Source organism: Callospermophilus lateralis, chromosome 12 (genome assembly GCF_048772815.1).
Source record: "Callospermophilus lateralis isolate mCalLat2 chromosome 12, mCalLat2.hap1, whole genome shotgun sequence".
NCBI lineage: Eukaryota > Metazoa > Chordata > Mammalia > Rodentia > Sciuridae > Callospermophilus > Callospermophilus lateralis.
Window position 1 is genome coordinate 110,833,630 of NC_135316.1, and position 19,546 is coordinate 110,853,175.

Here is a 19,546-nt window from a genome sequence, read left to right on the forward strand (position 1 = left end):
CCAACTCAACTGGTTCAAATTAAGACAGGCACTACTGTCACAACAGGAAATTCCAGGTTGGGGCAGCAGCAGGTAGCTCATGGCCTGGTGGTGACATCAGCACCCATGCTCTTTCCATGCTGCTATCCCTAGAGCAGAGATGCTCCTCAGCTACCCCTCTCATGTCTGCAAGAAGGCTGCAAGGCACCAGATATCACCTCCAAATACCACCAGCCAGCAGGGAGAGTGGAGTGTCCCCTCTACTCCTGTTTGAGGAGAAAGTCATTTCCAAATGACCCAGAGCAGGCTTCCTCTCAGAATTCCTCAGCCAGGCTGTTTTAAGCCAATCACCGGGAAAAGAATGCAGTTACCAAGACCAGCTGAGCCAGAGTTCACCCACCACACAGGGTGGAGACAGGTTAGACAGGAAGGAAGGAAGGCATTCCTGGCACCATGGAAAATAACCACCTCTGAACAAGACAGGCACCGCCGAGAGACATGGAGCCCTTCTCAGTGGCCTTGTATAAGGCCTGCTGCCCACAAACCTCACAGTGTACAAGGCAGAAGGGACCATGAGCGGGAGTGAGCAACACCAGAGTGCCATTACCTAGGGACCTGCAGCAGTGCAAGCCTTAGAGACACGGTCACCTCGGTCTTCCCCAGAGCCAGGCATGAGCTGAGGCCCCCGAGTCCAGGTGGCCTCAACACTCACACTGCCAGGCCAGGGCAAGGCCAGCAGGGGCTGGGGAGAAGGACCCCGGCCTTGCCTTCTGTCCCCAGTCTACTGCTGTTGCCTCTGCAGGTGGAGCCACTGGTGGGGGCCATCTGCCTCCTGGACACAGAGCCAGCAGAGGGGGACAGAGACTAGAGCTGGCTGGAAGACGGAAAACCCACAGTTGTCCCCCAAAGGAGCGTTTTACTGTGTGGTCACTATTATTGTGCACCAGCCCTCGTTCCCAGCCACGAGGTCTAACCGGAAAGGAGGCCGGTACCACTCTGTTGGGTCAGTCACACACAGGCCCCACAGCGGCTCTGGCCGGCTCTCCCGAGGCTGCTGAAGGGTGCTGTCAGCCTCCGGTTCCACGAACCGCTGTGCGGAGCCGGGGGCCTGGAAACGGAGTCGTGAGTTACGTCCAGCCGTCTGCTAGCTGAGGGCCCAGGGGCCAGGAGGGTGCGAGCCGCATTCCCAGGAATCGCTCTTCTAGGACACTCCGCCTGGCCCCAGCTCCTGGCCCCAGCTCCTGGCCCTGCCCGGGGCCTTGGGGCCTGCGGGGCGGCCCGACCCGGGACGGGAAGGTGGAGGCCGGTCCTGACCCTCCCGCCCGATCCACGCCGTTGCCGACCGCCACAGTCTGCGCCTGGCCGGGGCCGGGCCTAGGGATCCGCTGCGGTTCCGGGGCGCGGTCCCCAGGGGGGCGACCTGCCCGGGCTCGCGCGGCCCCTGCGCAGCACCGAGGAAGCGGCGTCCCCCTCTGCCCCGCAGGCGGACCTCGCCGGCCGTCGGGCCTTTCGGGCAGAATAAAAGTTTTCCTGCCGGGGCCGGAGGGCCAGGCCGCCCGCGCTCGGCAGGCGGAAGCAACAGGGCGGCGCCGCGGCCTCAGCGCTCCGCTCCGCCCCGAGGGCCCCGGGCGGCCGCGCCAGGCGCGAGGGGAGCCGCCGGGGCGCGCGCGGAGCGAGCGGGAGCGCGCAGGGCCCGGGGCGGGGGCGGAGGGGAGCCGCCGGGGCGCGCGCGGGGCGAGCGGGAGCGCGCAGGGCCCGGGGCGGGGGCGCGGGCGCGGGCGCATGCTCACACGCGCTCGTGACGCCGCGGAGCCGAGCGGCCCAGAGGCCGGCTCCAGAGGGGCGGCGGGCGAGGAGGAGGAGACACGCAGAGCCCGAGCGCAGGCTCTCCTCGCCGCGCCCAGCCGCGCGGCCAGCCCGACGGAGCAGGCGCCGGGCGGGCTCCGAGCGGCCACTACCGCCGCCGCCGGGCGGGCATGAGCGCGGAGGGGCCGCGGCCGCCCCCCGCACCGCCCGGCGCGCGCAGGCCGTGACCGGGCGGGGGGCGCCCAGCGGCTAGCGGCGCGGCCGGAGGAGCCATGGACTGCAGCCTCGTGCGGACGCTCGTGCACAGATACGTGAGTGCCCGCGGGGCGGGCGGGGCCGGGGTGCCCGGCCGGGTCCCGGAGACCGTCCCTCGGCCGGCCCCCGGGAGGGCTTGGCGGCTCCGAGGCTGACCGCCCCTGGGGACCAGCAAAGTGCTGGGGAGGGACCGCTGGGAGTGGGCGCCCTCGGGCTTCCGACGGGGACTTCAGGTGCCCACTCCGGCCCCCTCCCGTCTGCACCCGCTCCCGGCCCACAGCCTCCTGGGTCCCTGTCCAACTCGAAGTCCTCAGATCCTTCCTCAGCTCTGGGCTGGGGTGCGAGCGGGCCCCACAGCCCCCCCCCCCCCCAACTCTTGCCTGGACTCAGAGCAGGGCCCTGGTCTGGGGAGGAGTGGTCAGTCTGGCAGTCGTATCTGCAGGACCAAGAGATTGGGGGGAAGTGTTACACTTCTGCAGAGAAAGCTGTGCTTCAGTTTGTTTGCTTGCGTTTCGGCACATGGGGGGATTCAGAGTGAAGTTTGCAATCTCTCCCTGAAAGCAACCCGTCAGATCCCGGGCAAGTGGACCTGGGTTCCTGGGGGATCCACCTCTGTGGCGGGGATGAGCCTCAGGAGGAAGGACTTGGAGGGGAAAGGTTCTGTTTTACACCAGGGCAGGAAAACTGAACTCAGAGTAGCTGGCATTGCTGGCAGTAGGTGGAAAAGGGGTGTGTGTGCAAAAAGAGAAAGAAAACTGTCCAGGGCACTGTTCCCTTGCCTTGTGACAATACAAGGCTTCTTTGTTGCCCTGCGGCAGAGGGTCAGCGGTCAGTCAGGTTGGAGGAGCCCAGTTTGATGCAGAGGCACTGCCTGGCACTTTGTTTTTCCTGGTGTAGTTACTTTAGGCAGGCTTTCTTCCTTGTGAGCTTCCTTTGAAGAAGAGACCTTGACTTGAAAGGGGTGTGTGTGCTCCTTCAGGAAACATACCAAGCTGGTGCCTTTCCCTGATTTCATTCCTTCACAGAGGCTGGGGAATTCAGGCACCTTGTGTGCATGGAGGCAGCTGGGGAGGCCAGCCTGCCTTCTCCTGAGCAGAGCCTGGGAGGGGAGGCCCCTGTTGAAGTCCCTAGTAACAGGTTCTGGACACCCAATAGCAGTGGCTGTAGGCTACCAGATGTGTAAAGAAGAAGAAAAAAGCACTTTATGAGGCAGGAACCTTCTGTTTTCAACGTGCCACTAGGGCAATGAGAGTCCCTCGATGACTTCTTTTCTTGCCTCAGTTTCCTCAAAGGGAAATGGAGAAAGAAGGGGTAGAACTGTCATGTGCTTCAAAGGTACACACTGTTTTTCATGTTAATTTGGTTCTCTTCCAATTCTAACATGAGTGAGAAAAAAGAGGATCAAACTGTGGGAAATAATGTGCATCTGTCTCCGTGAGAAAGGCACAGTGGCACATCTTTCCTCTGGCTGCTACAGGAACTCTCTACCCTGGCTTCCACCTTTCCAGCCAGCCTTCCGATCCTGCAGGGCAGACACTGTCCCCTATGGGTGGTGGGCTTATTGCCCCCCTTCCTCCAAGCCTGCGGCCATTTCGTGCCATGGCAATCTAGATTCGCTTTAGCGTTTTTTAGTTCCTTTTTGCTACATTATTACACCTGTGAAACCACTCTTATTCTTAAACCTAGGAGAGAAATGTTCTTTAACTGTTCCAGCATATACAATATGTGGCCATGCCCCTGGAATGCTAGTTGTGGGGCACCAGATATGGTCTTCCTCATTTCACATCACCGGTTTATCTGCAGAGCCCTTCTTCATGTTCACACATAGTGTTTGCAGCTACACTCCTACACTCATGTCTGTGCTATTAAACTAATTTGACTGTTTCCAGAAACAGTCATGATCTTGTAATTTGGTTATCTTCTAATATGCAGGACTAAATATTTTTTACTTTTGCCAGTGAAAAAGAGTCTAGGATCATATGTTCATATTTCCTTGCAGTTTTCTTATGCGACTTGTTTTATGGAAATGAGTGAATAACCTTCTCCCTTCTCCTGTTCACACTGAATTCACAGGACAGAGGATGCATCCCAGGTCCTTCTGAAGCATGAGTCCTTAGAAACACTGCTATATGTATTTTACTCTGGGTTAATTCTAGAGAGAGCGCGGGTAGGTGAGTGAGAGAATTCTGTTCATTTAGGCCCATACTCCCCAAAGTCTGTCATTGACTGGCTGGCTGTAAGGCACACTTGTATCTACCGGTGACACAATGCTTACCTACCCTGAGGTAGTTTTACATTTTTTTAAAAAAAACATTTTAAAGGATGCAAGTAGGAGCTTGTGCTGTCTCTTTTGTAGAGATGTGAGGCTGGGGACAAAGATAGAGGTAGTGAACGTGCCGAGAGGGAGCTGTGCAGTCTCCTGGGTGACCTGCAGGTTGTGCAGCGGCTGCCGATGGCAAGCACAGGCTCCCACTTCTAGCTGTGTGCCTTGGGACGGTGGCACCATTTCCTTTCTCTGTGTTCTCGTCTGGGGTGGGACCCAGTTTGTAGAGGTAGAAGTGAGTTACTGCCGGAAGCAGCTAGGAATGGACGGACCTGGCTCCAAGGAATGTTCCACAAGCCCATCACCACCAACTTCTGCGTGGCCTGGTCTCTGGGCAGGTTTTGCTGGGGACAGGAGACAGATCCATTCTGTGGACGGCTGCCCATCAGGCCAAGCCCGCAGGCCCTGCAGCCTTCAGAGAGAGCCTGGGTGGTCCTGAGTGTGTGAGCTCAGGTGGGATTCAGAGGCTTCAAAGCAAGGTCTCAGTGGCCACCAGGTTTGATTGGGGCTACGCATCTTAAGGCTGGGCCCCTCATTGGACAGTGCGTGCCCCCACTGCCCTTCATGCTCTCATTGAGGGATTTGAATTCTTTTTAGATGTCTGTGCTCCAGAGCTTGACCCTGGCATGTCTGTGGTATTGGTTTCTGTAATTCAGCCTGGATATAGTTTGTTGTGTTTTGCTGCTTATTGAGGTTTTTTGCCAGTTTCTGCCCTACAGTTTTTGCTTTCCAGTATTTCTAACATTCCAAGAGAGCAAAATCCAAGAATGTTAGATACTAAATATTTCTGAGGTTTGAAAAATCCCAAGGCTTCCTTATTCACTGTGGATATTTATTTTTGAAATAAGTTGTTACACTGGAATGTCTGTGGGATTTAAGAACTCTGTAGGTTTCTCTGTTAGAGAGTTAGACCTTCCAGGGGTTCCACCACTCCCAAGCCTGCCTGTGTGCCTGCTGCCTCGGTCGCCTCGTGGCTGGCCACTGAGTACCGTGCTCCACCGAGAGCTTGCCTGCTCAGGAAGACTTGCCCGCTTCTCTCAGCTGTCCCAGCCCCTGTTGTAAAGCACGAGACTGCGTGATTTTGGAGATGCCTTCCCAGTCCAGCACTCCATGGCACAAGGCCTTCCTGGTGTCCAGCTCTTGTAGTCTACACCAGAGGACACTGTGTGAAACCACTTTAACCACGAAGGTCTTCAGGTATTTGAAATAAGTGGCTCCTGAGGGCTATGATCCCAGACTAATGGACGGCCTGCCTCCAGCAGTGTGGACTTGTGAAGTTGGTAATTAGCGGGTGTTTAACAAGGCGCAGCGGGCGGGCTCACCAGGCCCTGCCTGCTCCGGGCTCCTGCTCCTCTGGGAGGCTTGGAAGCATCTGCCCTGCCGTCAGTGTGTCTCGGCTTCACGTTCAGGCCGCCACATGGAGGCCTCTGTCGTCGTCGTTCAGAACCTGTTGAATGTCTGCTCCTCAGGAACAAGCGGCCTTCAGATGCTTCTATTTCATGCCAGAGACTACACTTCAGGACCAGGGAAAGAGGTTTTTGTCGTTACGGTCAGTGAGATTTCTAGGGACGAGGGTGCCACCCTCAGTTCACAGTTAGTTGAAATTGCCCGCACCCACTGACGGGGAGCCCAGTGTGTTCGACGTGGGAAGTCCTGTGCCTCCAGGGGTAGTGGGCTCTGAAGCCTAACGTACACTGTGCTCTTCGGCACTGGGTCATTTCTTCCTGTAGAAACAGGTCAGGGAAAGATTCCCAAGTCTCAGACTCAGTGTTCTTCCAACCAAGTTTAAGCTTGTCAAAGGGCTGTTTATTTGCAATGCAAACCCACAGCAGTTTTTACAGCCCTCGGATTCAGCAAGGCTGGGCAGGGGCTTCTTCTGCTTTTCTTGGATGCTGTTGCCTGAGAAACACAAAACAGAAGGTCAGGCGTCAGAGTTGACAGTTCTGCACTCGTGCCCTGCCCCTGACCCTGTGACCCTGGGCAGGCTGGTTAGTGCCTTGTGCTTGGCTTCCCTCTCTGTGTTTTGGGGGTCTTTCCTGGCACCTCCTGATGGTATGGGACACCGCCTTGCATGTGGCAGCTGCCCGGTGAGTGGACGCCCTGGTTGGTATGGATCTGGTGCCTTGGGACTACTGCCTCTGCTTTCTCAACTTCTTTCCATGCAGCCGGTGACCATCCTGGAACCTGGCTTCAGGGAGGACCGCAGTGGACAGCATGCCCCTCGTGCACCCCGTGGCCCTCTGGTTTGGACAGTGATGCTCCTCTGAGAGAGGCCATCCCTACTGCTGGGTCTCAGGGCCTTCTCCCATCCTGCTCCTATCCTGGGGGGTGCCGGCTGCCCCGGAGCCTGCGGTCATGCCTGCGGTCATGTCTGCGGTCAGTCAGGTCTTTCCCAACAGCTTGCTTAAGTTGCTGACTTCTTCTCTCCTCACATCTCATCTCATCTCATCTCACTCTGAGGTCTCTTCCCATGATTTCTATACGTTCAGGGATGGCTACAGGGCCCCTTTCTGCCCTTAACCTTGATCTTAGCAGCACTCAGCATGGCCTCTATACTCATCAGTGAGCCAGACAGGACAGAGACCTGCCCCTGCCCCTGCCCTGCAGAGTTCCCTTGCCCAGGGCAGCAGTGAGCAAAACGGGCAGGTGCTGGAGGCCAGAGAGTGCAGAGTGCAGAGAAGACAGTGGTGTGGGGCGCTGGTCAGAACGGGTCTTGTGTGGCTGCCCAGGGGCATCCAGTGCTGACTCTGGCTGCCCTGAGCTGCCCTGAAGGGCTGAGGGTTGACAGGGCCCAGTCATGGGTGTGTGGCCAGCCCAGAGGCTAGGGAGTGGGCTTTGGCTCTCAGGGCCTTCTTGAGTAGCTTCCTGAGGCTTTGCACCCTACCAGGGCCTCAGCAGACTTTTAGGTCACTTGTTCTCAGGACTGACCTCTGCGCCCTGGACACGTTTGCAGACTTCCCGCAGGTGTGCCTTGTTTTCTTGGCGGGGGCTTCAAGTTTCTCTGAGCCCCTCGAAGGCGCCTGGTCCTGGAACGGGCGGAGGCTGGTCCCAGGTAGCTGCACCGGCTGCTTTGGCTAGTTTAACTTAAGACTAGTTGAGTTTCTTGATGACCCTTCAGTGTCCACATTTTCTGGGTTGTTCAAAGTTACATCGGGCAGTGCTGACCCGCCATTCCCCTGATGCCTGAATGGAGGGCATGGTATCTAGGGGCATCCAGTGCTGACCCTGGCTGCCCTGAGCTGCCCACCCAGCTCAGGTGTGTGTGGCCTGACTCCGTTCCCATGGAGAAGGACACGGGCGCTCCTGCTTTGGGCGGCACGTGAGGACTCTGTGCCTTACCTGGCTCCTGCAGTGGGGACAGCTGGCAGTCTGCTCATGTAGATGTCTGCAGGGAGCCCTTTCTGCGGGGCTGAGGGGAGGGCCGTGGGGCTCCCTCATGCCGCCCTTGGGGCTGGAGCAGCAGACAGACCTGGGCGCTCTCTGTCACCGCATCCTCGGAGCCCAGGGCTGGCACTGTACCCCACATGTGCCCACTGGGACAGGCCAGTGACTAGAGGCCTTCACTGCTGTCCTCTGCTTCTGAAGTGGCCTGGGGAGAAGCTTCTCGCCCACGCCACGGGACTTGTCAGGGCAGCTGGTTTATCTGTGATCACCTCTCCTTACAGTGTCCGTCGCTTGGGATGCAGTCCGCCACCCTCGAAGACGGAGCCTGGGGGCAGTGCATTTCCCTCCACCTCCTCTGACTTGCTGTCCCACAGTGTTCCTGCAGCTTCCCTCCATGGCCGTCCTCTGCGGCCTCCCTCCATGGCCATCCTCTGTGGCCTCCTTCTGTGGCCTCTGTGACCTTTGTTTCTGTGGTACCAGAGCCCAGCCACCTCTTGGGAGCACAGAGCTCTGCAGCCTGCCTGGGGGAGTCCGCCATGCTTGCTCTTCCTGGGAGGTGGCCCTTTGTCGGCCTTCACACAGCAGCTCCCACCACTGTAGCTGCAGAGTGGATGGAGTGACAGACAGTGGCACTGGAGTGGGGTCCGGGGAGGCTGCCTCATTCCAGGTAGTGTTGGGGTGCAGAAGCCACCTCCCCGGGACACAAGCATCTGGCCCCACTTGTGTTGCTCATGCTGTCGCCATGGGGCCCTGGTGTGATCCACGTTGGCCAGGCCGCCTTCAGGTGGGGCCCAGTGGCCTCCTGGACAGAGCCCCGCATCGAGTGCCCGCCAGGCTGCTCACTGCTTCCCCAGAGGCAACTGTAAGATGAGACTGATGGCACTTGCTGCCTGCTTCCCTGGTGGTGTGATCAGATGAACTACCGTACACGGACGTGGCCTGTACATTGTCCAGTGCTGTCCAAGTAGCTCAGCAGAGGGCTGTCGATTTCTCACATGTGACGAAGGTGAGGTTTTTTTTTAATTCAAAAAGGGTATGAAAATGAGGGGTTTTCCCCCTTCTTCCTGTTAGGAGGATAGGAAAAGATTTTAAAGAGAAGGCTTTTTGCTTATGAAAAGGACTATTTGGTTGAAAGTCATTAAGTTGTGCATTCAGGAAAACAGTGCATCTTGGGGTGTGGCGTCTGTCCTTGTCCTACCTGCTCCCCACACCCCAGAAAAAGGAGTAGAGGAAAAGGCGGGTGCAGGAGAGACGTGCTGGGCCTGTGCCCACCGTGCCTGCAGCTGGTGGCTGAGATGCACAGGGACCACGGAGCCTTTTCAGAGGAGGAGGGTCCTTCCTGAGGCTTGTCCCAGACGCTCTGTGCAGGAGCACAGTGTTCTGTCTGTCCCAAGGTTGCGGAGCCAGCAGTGAGGGGGGTTGGGGGGCTGCCTCTGGCTGGCCTGACACCGACCACCCTGTGGGATTCTTAGGGTGGTGGGGGTGACCCTATGCCACTGTGCCCAGAGCAGCCCCCTCGGTGCCTGTTGCCCTAGCAAAATTAATAATTGTTAGCAGTGTCCCTTTCTGTACATTTTACACTTAGAGGTCTCTGCCCTTGGGGAGGGCACGTGGGTCGCAAGTCATATGGCCTTCTCTCTAGCTGGAGTGTGAGCCAGAGCCTGGTGAGGCCCCTCCTGATGCCGGGGTCACCTGTCACCTACCCTGCCACGTGGGGCCTGCTGTGTCTCAAGTCCACGGTGACCCTCCACTCACATCCCCTGCCCTTTCCTTTGATGGTGAATTCACCTCCATGGGCATCTGCTGCCCACACCCCGAGAAGTCAGCACCGAAATCTTCCCATCTTCCCGTGTTTGGAGAGGCCAGCAAGTTCAGCAGATGCTGGGGATAGTGAGTGACCTCTTGGGGACAGGTCAGTGACTAGCGGCTTCTCCCAGGAGGTGGGAGTGGGCCAGGGCGATGAGAAAAGGAGGGTGTGGCTCTACAGAGGGAACCTGGGCAGCCACTGCCTGGCTCTTCCTTCCAATATCACCATCTTCTCCTCCTTTAAGGGGGACGCTGCCATGGGACCGGGAGAACCCTGGGGTGGTGATCAGAGTTTGAGACGTGTTCACTACGTTGACCTGCACCCAGGAGGGCACCACAGTGGTGTTAGGTGCACGTGAGCGGCCGTCTAACTGACTTAGAGGCCTAACTCTGTCTCCTGCCCTCAGGGAGAGGACTGGGAGTTTGCCTGCTGGACGGTGGAGGGTGCAGAGGGTGAGGGAAGAGCCCAGAGGAACGTCTCTCCTAGGGAGGGAGGACCTGCAGAGTGGCCAGTGAGGCAGGGGCTAAGCAGGTGGCTGTGCAGGCCGCCTGGAGCTGCTGGAGTCCCGACCTGGTGGGCATCCAACCCTGGCCGTCAGATCCGACCTGGTGGTGTTCAGTGCCTACCTGTAGGCTGGCAACCAGTCTGCCTCTCTCGTGAGCTCAGGCTAGGGTTGGAGAGCGCCTACACCAGCACTGTCACCTCTCCCTCCAGTGCGCCACCACGGGACCCACACTTTGCATACACTCACACAGGCCCGGGCCTCCTGTCCCGGAGCTGTTTCTGGTGCCTTCCTGGCACTGCCCGTCCACCCCCTCCACGCCAGCATGGCTTATACAGTGCCCAGGGACCTTTCAGACTTGAGGGAGAGCCGCAGCCAGCTAGAGTGGCCTGGGGTGTGGACTGAGCCCTGCTTGCTGCCGTGGCCTCGGAGCCTCAGCTCCCTCCTACGCTGGCAGCCTGTTTCTGCCCTGGTAGTCGGGTGGGCACGCTTGTTGGATTGTAGAAAAAACTGATGCTGAGAGCAGCACTAAGGACAATAACCTCATTATGGAAATCGGCCTGCCCTTGAGGATGCTGTCTCCACGATGCTCTCCTGGGCTGTAGGCAGCAGTGGTTTGTGGCTGATTGTGCGCCACATCCTCAGTTCTAAGCCGGGTGGGCGGTGTGAGCCTCAGTGTGCTGGGCTCCCCACAGGCCAGAGCCTGGCAGCCTGTGGGGCACCCTCTCCATGCTGGAGGCTGGGCATAGAGGGCCACCCCCTGGGTGCTGAGGTCAGGTGTAGAGGGGCACCTCCTGGGTGCTGAGGCCAGGTGTAGAGGGTCACCCCCTGGGTGCTGAGGCCAGGTGTAGAGGGCCACCCCCTGGGTGCTGGAGGCCAGGCGTAGAAGGCACCTCCTGGGTGCTGAGGCCAGGCGTAGAGGGGCACCTCCTGGGTGCTGGAGGCCAGGCGTAGAGGGCACCTCCTGGGTGCTGAGGCCAGGCGTAGAGGGGCACCCCCTGGGTGCTGAGGCCAGGCGTAGAGGGGCACCTCCTGGGTGCTGAGGCCAGGCGTAGAGGGCACCTCCTGGGTGCTGAGGCCAGGCGTAGAGGGCACCTCCTGGGTGCTGAGGCCAGGCGTAGAGGGGCACACCCTGGGTGCTGAGGTCAGGCGTAGAGGGGCACCCCCTGGGTGCTGAGGCCAGGCGTAGAGGACCACCCCCTGGGTGCTGAGGTCAGGTGTAGAGGGGCACCCCCTGGGTGCTGAGGTCAGGTGTAGAGGACCACCCCCTGGGTGCTGAGGCCAGATGTAGAGGGCCACCTCCTGGGTGCTGAGGCCAGATGTAGAGGGCCACCTCCTGGGTGCTGAGGCCAGGTGTAGAGGGTCACCCCCTGGGTGCTGAGGACAGGTGTAGAGGGCCACCTCCTGGGTGCTGAGGTCAGGTGTAGAGGGCCACCCCCTGGGTGCTGAGGACAGGTGTAGAGGGCCACCCCCTGGGTGCTGAGGACAGGTGTAGAGGGCCACCCCCTGGGTGCTGAGGTCAGGTGTAGAGGGGCACCTCCTGGGTGCTGAGGTCAGGTGTAGAGGGGCACCTCCTGGGTGCTGAGGTCAGGTGTAGAGGGCCACCTCCTGGGTGCTGAGGACAGGTGTAGAGGGACACCTCCTGGGTGCTGAGGTCAGGTGTAGAGGGCCACCCCCTGGGTGCTGAGGCCAGGTGTAGAGGGGCACCTCCTGGGTGCTGGAGGCGGGTGTAGAGGGTCACATCCTGGGTGCTGAGGCCGGGCGTAGAGGGCTGCACAGGGCTCTCTCCAGAGTGCCCCACAGGCTCCAGCTTCCCCTGCTCCTTCCCCTTGGCTTTCCTGTGTCTGTGACTCATTCAGCTGAGTTCCCTCCCCAAGGCCATCGGACATGAGCTCTGGGGACTAGGGCTTCAACATGTGAACCTGAGGGCGCCATTCAGTCGGTGGCAAGGACGGCACCGTGTAGATGGCGAGCGCTGGGACAGATGGGACGTTCCGGGAGGGCCGTTTGAGAATGCCTTGTCTGTTCACTGCCTTATCAGCGGCATCACAGCAGGTCCCCTGCCCAAAGGGCACACCTCAAAATGAGGAGTGAGTGAGTGCTGGGCGTTGGCTGCCATGGGGGCTCCACCACCGTTACTTGTGACGGCTGGCCACCATGCCTTGGTCCTGAGCTGTGGAGAGTCTTTCCCTCCTTGCTGGCGGGGCTGGCAGGAGAGGTGCTGGTACTACGGACGTGGGGTGCCGCCTGCTCTGTGCTCTGGGTGGCAGTCCAGGCACATGGCATCTGGCTGGCCCACAGGACAGATGTCACCGTTCATGTCACAAAAGTGGATTGGCACGCCTGCTTAGCCAGGCAGGAGGCCGCGGCCAACAACCAGCGACCAGGTCCCCAGGCAACGGAATTGCTCCTGGAATCACTCTTCAGGCCTCCCTGTGCAGGGTGACATCTCACCTGTGGCAAAATTGGGGCATGGCTGTTGGAGGGTGGCGTCAGGTGTCCGGCTCTGCCGTCACCTAGATGGTGGAGTGAAGCAAGGCTTGTCAGGACCTGCCCCACGCCTGCGCCCTCAGGGTCTTGCAGGGCACTGGGGACTCCCACCTGGCTCCAACCTTCGGGGTGAGCTTTTTTGTTATTTTGAGTAACTACAGCCTTGTTATCTGCAGACGCTGGCCTGTAGGGACAGGTCATCCGTTTCTCATCTTGCAGTCTGGGAGGAGGAAGACTTCTGTGGTTTTTCACTCATTCTACCACCCAAAGACCTGGCTGGTGCGGGGCCCAGGGCCCCAGCCCAGAGGCTTCTCCCGCTCTGCCGGGTGGTGCCCGCGTGGCCCACGCCTGGTGCGGTGGATGCTGACCCCAGCCCCCGGGATCGCCTGGCCGCCCACCTGTCCTCCACCCTGCCGCAGTGCACAGCTTGTCTGTGTCCTTTATTCCCCCTGGACCTTCCTCCTGCCTGGGAAGGAGAAGTCGCAAACAAACAGGCAAATAATCTCCCTGCCTCAGAGAAAAGAGGATTTCCTCCGACCTATTTTCAGCAGAGGATTAGGGATAGTGACGTTCTGCCATGGGGTGCCATCTAGGTTTGTGTCTGATTTTTCAAGGTCTCAGAGATTGCACACTGAAACCCGAAGACAGTGGTAAAATCGTGGACTGATGCTGGCGTGGAAGACCCGTGGTTTCAGGGAAAATCTTATGGAACACCTCAAATGGGTGTGGAACCCCCAGACTCCCCATTGTCTACAGAAAGTGTATGGCCTGTGCTTGTTTGGGTTCAGATAAATATAAACCATTAAAATGTCAGTAACACAGTTGGTCAGCAATAATGTACTGGGCTGGAACTCCAAGGACTCCTAGGTACGGAGAGTGGGGGCGCTGGCCTGGTGGTCAGCATCTCCTCCAGTGCCATTTCTGATCTAACTCATTCCACAAAATGGCTTTGAAGACCACACAGAGGCAAATCACTAAGCTTCTAACACAGGATCTGTGATGTGATTCCACATACTGATACTCAACATTGATGTTCTCCAGACATTTATTAAGTACCTGCTGTATGCACTGGGGATTCAGTGGCAATCAAAATGTGCCAGCCTCCTGTTCCGGAGACACAGTTAGAGCAGTGGTCAGACAGGGTGAGCAAGCCGTGCACTATGTGAGGACAGAGGAGACCAGAGGGTGGTCGGGCTATGGTCTGAAGGCGACAGAGCTAGGTCCTGGAGGGGCGGGGCCCACAGCCATGCAGCCACCTGGGAGCACGTGGACAGTGTGGCCGTCCAGCCCACAGGGGCCATGAGGACAGGCCAAGCAGGGAAGGGTGGACACGGAGCTAATTCCAGACTTAAAGTTGCCGTTAAATCAGGTTCTGTTTGGGATGGTGAACAATCCTGGAAGCAGACGGTGGTGACAGTCGCGTCACCCTGCAGTGTGTAATGCCGTCAGCGGAACACAGCAAAGTTCTTACAGTGTGTCCCACCACACGAAAATACCCTGGCCAGGCTGTCACTTGGGCCATCCACACGTCCTGACCAACGTTTTGGGGAGGGTGAGCACGTGGGCGCGAGAAGTCGTGGAGCTCTGCTTTCTGCTCCCCTGAGCACGCCCGGCTCTGTGACAGGAGTCCAGGTGACCACCCCCAGAGGAGCACTGGGGACAAGCCAAGGAGCAGATGAGTCGTGGGGCAGACATGCCCAGGGTGGACGGCCTCCTGGGAGTTGGGCTGGCCTGTGGGAGCGAGTCTCCAGCTGTGTTAGCCGGGGACGCTGGCCTGGGCCTTCTCCTGGGAGCGCCTGGGGAAGTGGGCCGGAGGCGCCGCCCGAGGCCGTCTTCCAGAAGCTGCTCTCCGTGGTCTGAGTAGGTGTCCTCTTTTCAATCTGTGTTTGCCCTCTGAACGTAGATCATTCGGAAATAGGTGGTCTGAGTTCAGAGCTCCACTGGAGCGTTTTCCTGAAACAGAGGTGGTTCTCTGAGAAGCAGTCTCCTGCCACTTTCCCGAGGGTGAAAGGGGAGTTTTGTTTTCTACTGAGATGGTCATTCTGTCCCTTTCAAAGGAAGGCAGGGTTACAACAGGCCAGGTCCCTCTTCTGCTGCCTGCTGGTTTTGTTAGCAAGAAACAACTGCAGAGTGGAGCCCTCTGGCGAATGGCGTGCTCCCTGTGGAGCAACTGGACGTCGGGTGGGGAGGTGCTGTTGGGAGCTGGAGGTTGGGTGGGGAGGTGCTGTTGGGAGCTGGAGGTTGGGTGAGGAGGTGCTGTTGGGAGCTGGAGGTTGGGTGAGGAGGTGCTGTTGGGAGCTGGACGTTGGGTGGGGAGGTGCTGTTGGGAGCCGTGACGTTGGGTGGGGAGGTGCTGTTGGGAGTTGACAGAAGACTCAGGGCCTAAGGCAGCGCTGTAGCTTCCCTGTGGTGATTCAGCACTGGGTCAAGTGTCCATTACCACTCACCCTTGCACATCCTGGAAGTGGCGTTGGCCTGAGGGGCAGTTTCCTCCCTAGCCCAGGTGTGGCTTCCTCGCTGTGGGCTGGTGGGGGTGCCCCACCTTGCCACAGGGTCCCATGACTTGCTGTCTGCTTAATGAATGAATGACCGTCGCCTGCCTGGGTGCCCAGCTTTTCGAGGTGGGTCTGTGTGGAGAAGTCAGGATCCTGCTCATCTGACTTTGTTTCATGTATCAGTAGCCTGGACAGAAGGCAGGAGAGTTTGCCTCGCAGCTCCATGTCAGGGCCCGTGGTGGTGGGCCAGGCTGTCCTGAGGGGGCTGTGGGGGGCGGCAGGGACAGTGGTGGTGAGCCAGGCTGTCCTGAGTACACTGCGGGGGGCGGCCGGACAAGTGGTGGTGGGGCAGGCTGACCAGAGTGGGCTGGGGGGGATGACAGGGACAGTGGTGGAGGGCCAGGCTGTCCTGAGTGGGCTGTGGGGACGACAGGGCCCGTGGTGGAGGGCCAGGCTGACCAGAGTGGGCTGTGGGGGACGACAGGGACAGTGGTGGAGGGCCAGGCTGTCCTGAGTACACTGCGGGGGGCGGCAGGACAAGTGGTGGTGGGGCAGGCTGACCAGAGTGGGCTGTGGGGGACGACAGGGAAAATGGGTGGGCCAGGCTGTCCTGAGTGGGCTGTGGGGACGACAGGGACAGTGGTGGTGGGCCAGGCTGTCCTGAGTGGGCTGTGGGGGGCAGCAGGGACAGTGGTGGAGGGCCAGGCTGTCCTGAGTGGGCTGTGGGGACGACAGGGACAGTGGTGGAGGGCCAGGCTGTCCTGAGTGGGCTGTGGGGGACGATAGGGACAGTGGTGGTGGGCCAGGCTGTCCTGAGTGGGCTGTGGGGACGACAGGGAAAATGGGTGGGCCAGGCTGTCCTGAGTGGGCTGTGGGGACGACAGGGACAGTGGTGGAGGGCCAGGCTGACCTGAGTGGGCTGTGGGGGACAACAGGGACAGTGGTGGTGGGCCAGGCTGTCCTGAGCATGCTGCAGGGGTGGCCAGGCCAGGTATTTTTCAGGGGTCCAGTTTGCGATTGGAGTGGAGGGGCGCAGGACTGCTGCCCTGTCAAGGGACCATGTAGAGCACAGCAGGCTCTGAGTCCCTCCTGTCTCTCTCCTGAGAAGAGCTCTCTGAAGGTGGCTGCAGGCGTACCAGGCAGCCCTGCTGCTGACCAGCCTTGGGGAGCCACCCCGGAGGCCGCAGCTAGTCACGTCCACAGTGGGCAGCAGGGACCTGATGGTGTATGTCCACGTTCGCCTACATTTGGTGCTGGAGCCTGGGCCTCCTGCCCACTTGCCCCCACGCTCCCTGGGAGGGAGTGGGCCGCAGTTTGGAGGCTGACCTGGAGGGCCCGGCAGCCTCCTCTGACTGTGCACGCCGCTCCAGCACGTGTCTGTGTGGTGGGTGGCCACAGGCCAGCTCCGGGAAGTTCTGCATGTGTGTTTTGTAGTTTTCCCTGAAGACAGAGGGGACCATGGCCTTTACATCACACCTGCTGGCCTCTTCCTTTTGGAAAGGTCCCTTTTCAGAAAGACTTTTGATGACCCCCAAGGCCAGCACAGGTCAGCACTCAAGCAAGCGGTCTGCTTGCTGTGTGACTGGTGCAGCCCGTACATACGTGAGCGTGATTCTGCTCCCATGTGCCGCTATCAGCGGGTCTGCTGGGAGCTTGAACTCACCTGCTAATGCTCACCTGTCACCTCTAAGGCCAGGTGATGCACAATTGGCTCCTCCCAGCAGGAGGTAATGAACCCCAAGCAGGGCACAGCCCCTCCACAGAGCACAAGCCGGGGGTTTTCCTGTCACCTCCCTAGGTCCCTGGGAGCTCTCCCCACTGTGTGATGCCTCTGGATGGCTTGTGATTTCAGCAACCAGGGGGGAGCCAGAGGGAGGAGGCCGGCCCCAGTGGGAGTGGGCAGGTGGCTGTGCGTGGGCCTCCTCAGGCCAGGCTCGGCACCACCCACCCTCTCGGTCTCAAGCTGTGGTGCAGCACCTCTGCGTGCACACAGCGTTCTCCATGCAGAGTTAGGGTGGCCGGAGGTGGAACATGACACTGGGGTGACGGGGGATCGTTCACAGGTGGCCACCATGGATGGTGAAGGGCGAAGGCCAGCTCTGTTGTGCTGAGAACAGTGACAATGGTTTTAGATAATTAGTGGAACAGGTCACAACTGTCCCCAGGTCGTGTGGCTCCCTGGCTGGTTCGTGGTCTCATGTGATACATGGAAAGTTCAGACGAGGGAGTTCAGGGGACATTTGGGCAGGGTCCCACTGGTCACCTGGAGGGAGGGCACAGGTGACAGAGGAGCCTGAGACCCCCTGCAACCTGACCCGAGGAGGAGGGAGCCCTGGCTCTCAGTGCTGGCTGGAGGCGTGGGGCCAGCGGGGTAGCCAGCTGGCAGGCTTCCTGACTTCTCATCTTCCCTGCTGCGGAGCTACTTAGCGTTAAAATTTAGAGCTATTCGCGCTGCAGTGTCGCGGTTTAAAAATGCGACCTGGGTAGTCGGGAAGACTGTCCCCAGTTCCTGGTTTGTTAGTACAAGCTCAGGGTAGAGGGCCCAAGTCAGGTTGGGCTCTGAACCCACCCGGTGGAGAGGGTGGGAAGCCATGGTTCCAAGGCTGCCCTCTTGGCGCTGGGCTTTGACTCTGGCCAGTCCTGGGACCTGAGAGGCCCAAACGGGGCGTCCAGACTGTGGGGTGAGTCGAACTTCTGGCCTGATGTGGCAGAGTGATGGTGAGGCCAGCACCCTCCGCCTCCGCTGCAGGACAGCAGAGCTTGGGGCTCACCAGGGACAGCGAGGAGGCGGAGCTGAGTGGGCACTGCACTTCTGTGGACTTCTGACTGCAGCCCAGGAGCCGCCAGACCTTCCATGGAGAGTCCTGGGGCAGAGTGGCCATGCCTCCGCTACAGGCTGCTCCCATGGGCCCATGCGCTCTTCCTCCCTACTCTAGCGATGGAGACTCTGAACATAGTTGTTGCTTTCTGCTCCCAGAAGATTTGGCCAGTATTTCCCCAGGTATGGACAACTAGGGTACCCGTGGCAAGGAGTAGCTAGCTCAATTAAGCACCCTCCCACCCTGGATGTAAAATGCTTCAGGTTTTCTGGGGATGAGGGAGTGAGGGCATGTTTCCTGCAGCCCTCTGGGACCTATGTGGTTTAAACATCCAGACACAGTGGCTTAGAATGTGTGACAGCAGCTCAGGGCACATTTGGATGGGGAGGGGGATTCTGGACTGTCAAGCTGCCTCCACGAAGGCTCAGTCCACAGAGCAGCATGAATAAGCTGGAAGAGATGCTCAGAGTTCTGCGGTTCTCATGCAGAGAGAAGGCACGTGGGCAGACATGTTGGGCTGGAAACGTGGTCTGCCTGGGTGGTATTCTCTGGTGTGTCCCGAGTGCTGCTGTTGGGAGGGCCTGGTACATTTGGGTTCTTGTTGTTGCTGCGGCTCTGGGGCTCGGGGGCTGAGTGGCTGCGTGTGTGTCTGTCAGGTGGAGTGGAACTTCCCCTCCCCGCGTGGTCTGTGGCCAGGTCACGTCTTGGCCATTTAATCTCCTGGTGACATAACCCTGACACTTGGTAAGGACAGAATGAGGCCAGATAGCAGTCTGTGTGTCTGCTGTCCAGGGGCAGCGAGGCTGAGCAGGGAGAGGCCCAGTGGAGAGGCCAGTGGCCTCGGTTGTCTGGCAGGAGCCGTGCACTCACCCTGCTCCCGGCCCCTCCTCCTCCCCTCTCCTTCCTCTTTAAGCCCTGCCTCGCCCTTGCCCTCCCTGCCCTCTCCAGTCCTGCCCACTGTGGCCAGGTGTCCAGCAGGAGCCAGGGACTCTTGGAGAGGACTTGGTGTCTGAGGTAGCATCTGCTGTGACTGTCCTGCGTGTTGGTTGCCCTAGGGGCGGAGTGCGGGCCCTCTGTGGAGGACGCCCAGGTCCATTCCCCCCCACCACCACTCTGCCCTCCAGCACTGGAGGTGAGGTGGGCCAGCCTGGCTCCGTCCAGCCTGTCCTCCACCCCGGCAGGGCAGGTGTTCTGAGAGGGGACTTGTCCCCTGCCCTCAGGTGCCCCTCTGTTTTGACGGGCAGGCCAGGTAATTTTGCAGTAAGGTTTTTAGTTGAGATGGGGTCCCCATGACAGAGTTCCCCTCCGAGCCATGGTCCGGAGCTGTCTGCACCGTCAATTGTGCATGGACACTACCCCATCCAGCCGCAGACTGCACATGCCCATGCCCAACTCTGTGGCCTCCAGCCGCCCCTCCCTCAGCCTGACGTCCGGCTTTCCGCTTCCCACCCCCCATGGGGGTTGCTTCCTGGAACAGTTTCACTGACCGAAATGTCCTGAAAGGTCCCGCACCCTCAGGGTGCCCAAACTCGAGCCTATGAGTGCGTCGGCACATTCCCTCAGCACGGAGAACCGTGAGTCCTGGGCGGGCCCCACACTTGGCCGGCTTCACCTGTACATGGACAGTCCCTCCACGTCTGGCTGGAGACCCCATATCTGGTGCATTTCCCCCACACCTGGCTGGGT

The 19,546-nt window shown here is 59.5% G+C and overlaps 1 protein-coding gene across 6 annotated transcripts in view; it reads left to right on the forward strand.

Moving 5' to 3' along the window:
- Nucleotides 1–2,012: 2,012 nt before the first annotated feature.
- The window catches only part of Atp11a (ATPase phospholipid transporting 11A), a 105,150-nt gene continuing 87,616 nt past the window's right edge, over nucleotides 2,013–19,546 (forward strand). For all 6 annotated transcript variants that reach the window (XR_013092890.2, XM_076872587.2, XM_076872589.2 and 3 more), the window contains exon 1: nucleotides 2,013–2,096. Coding sequence is in view for 5 of the 6 variants with exons in the window: in XM_076872587.2 (XP_076728702.1) it covers nucleotides 2,058–2,096 (39 nt within the window). In the remaining variant the exon portion in view is untranslated. The remainder of the gene's footprint in view (nucleotides 2,097–19,546) is intronic.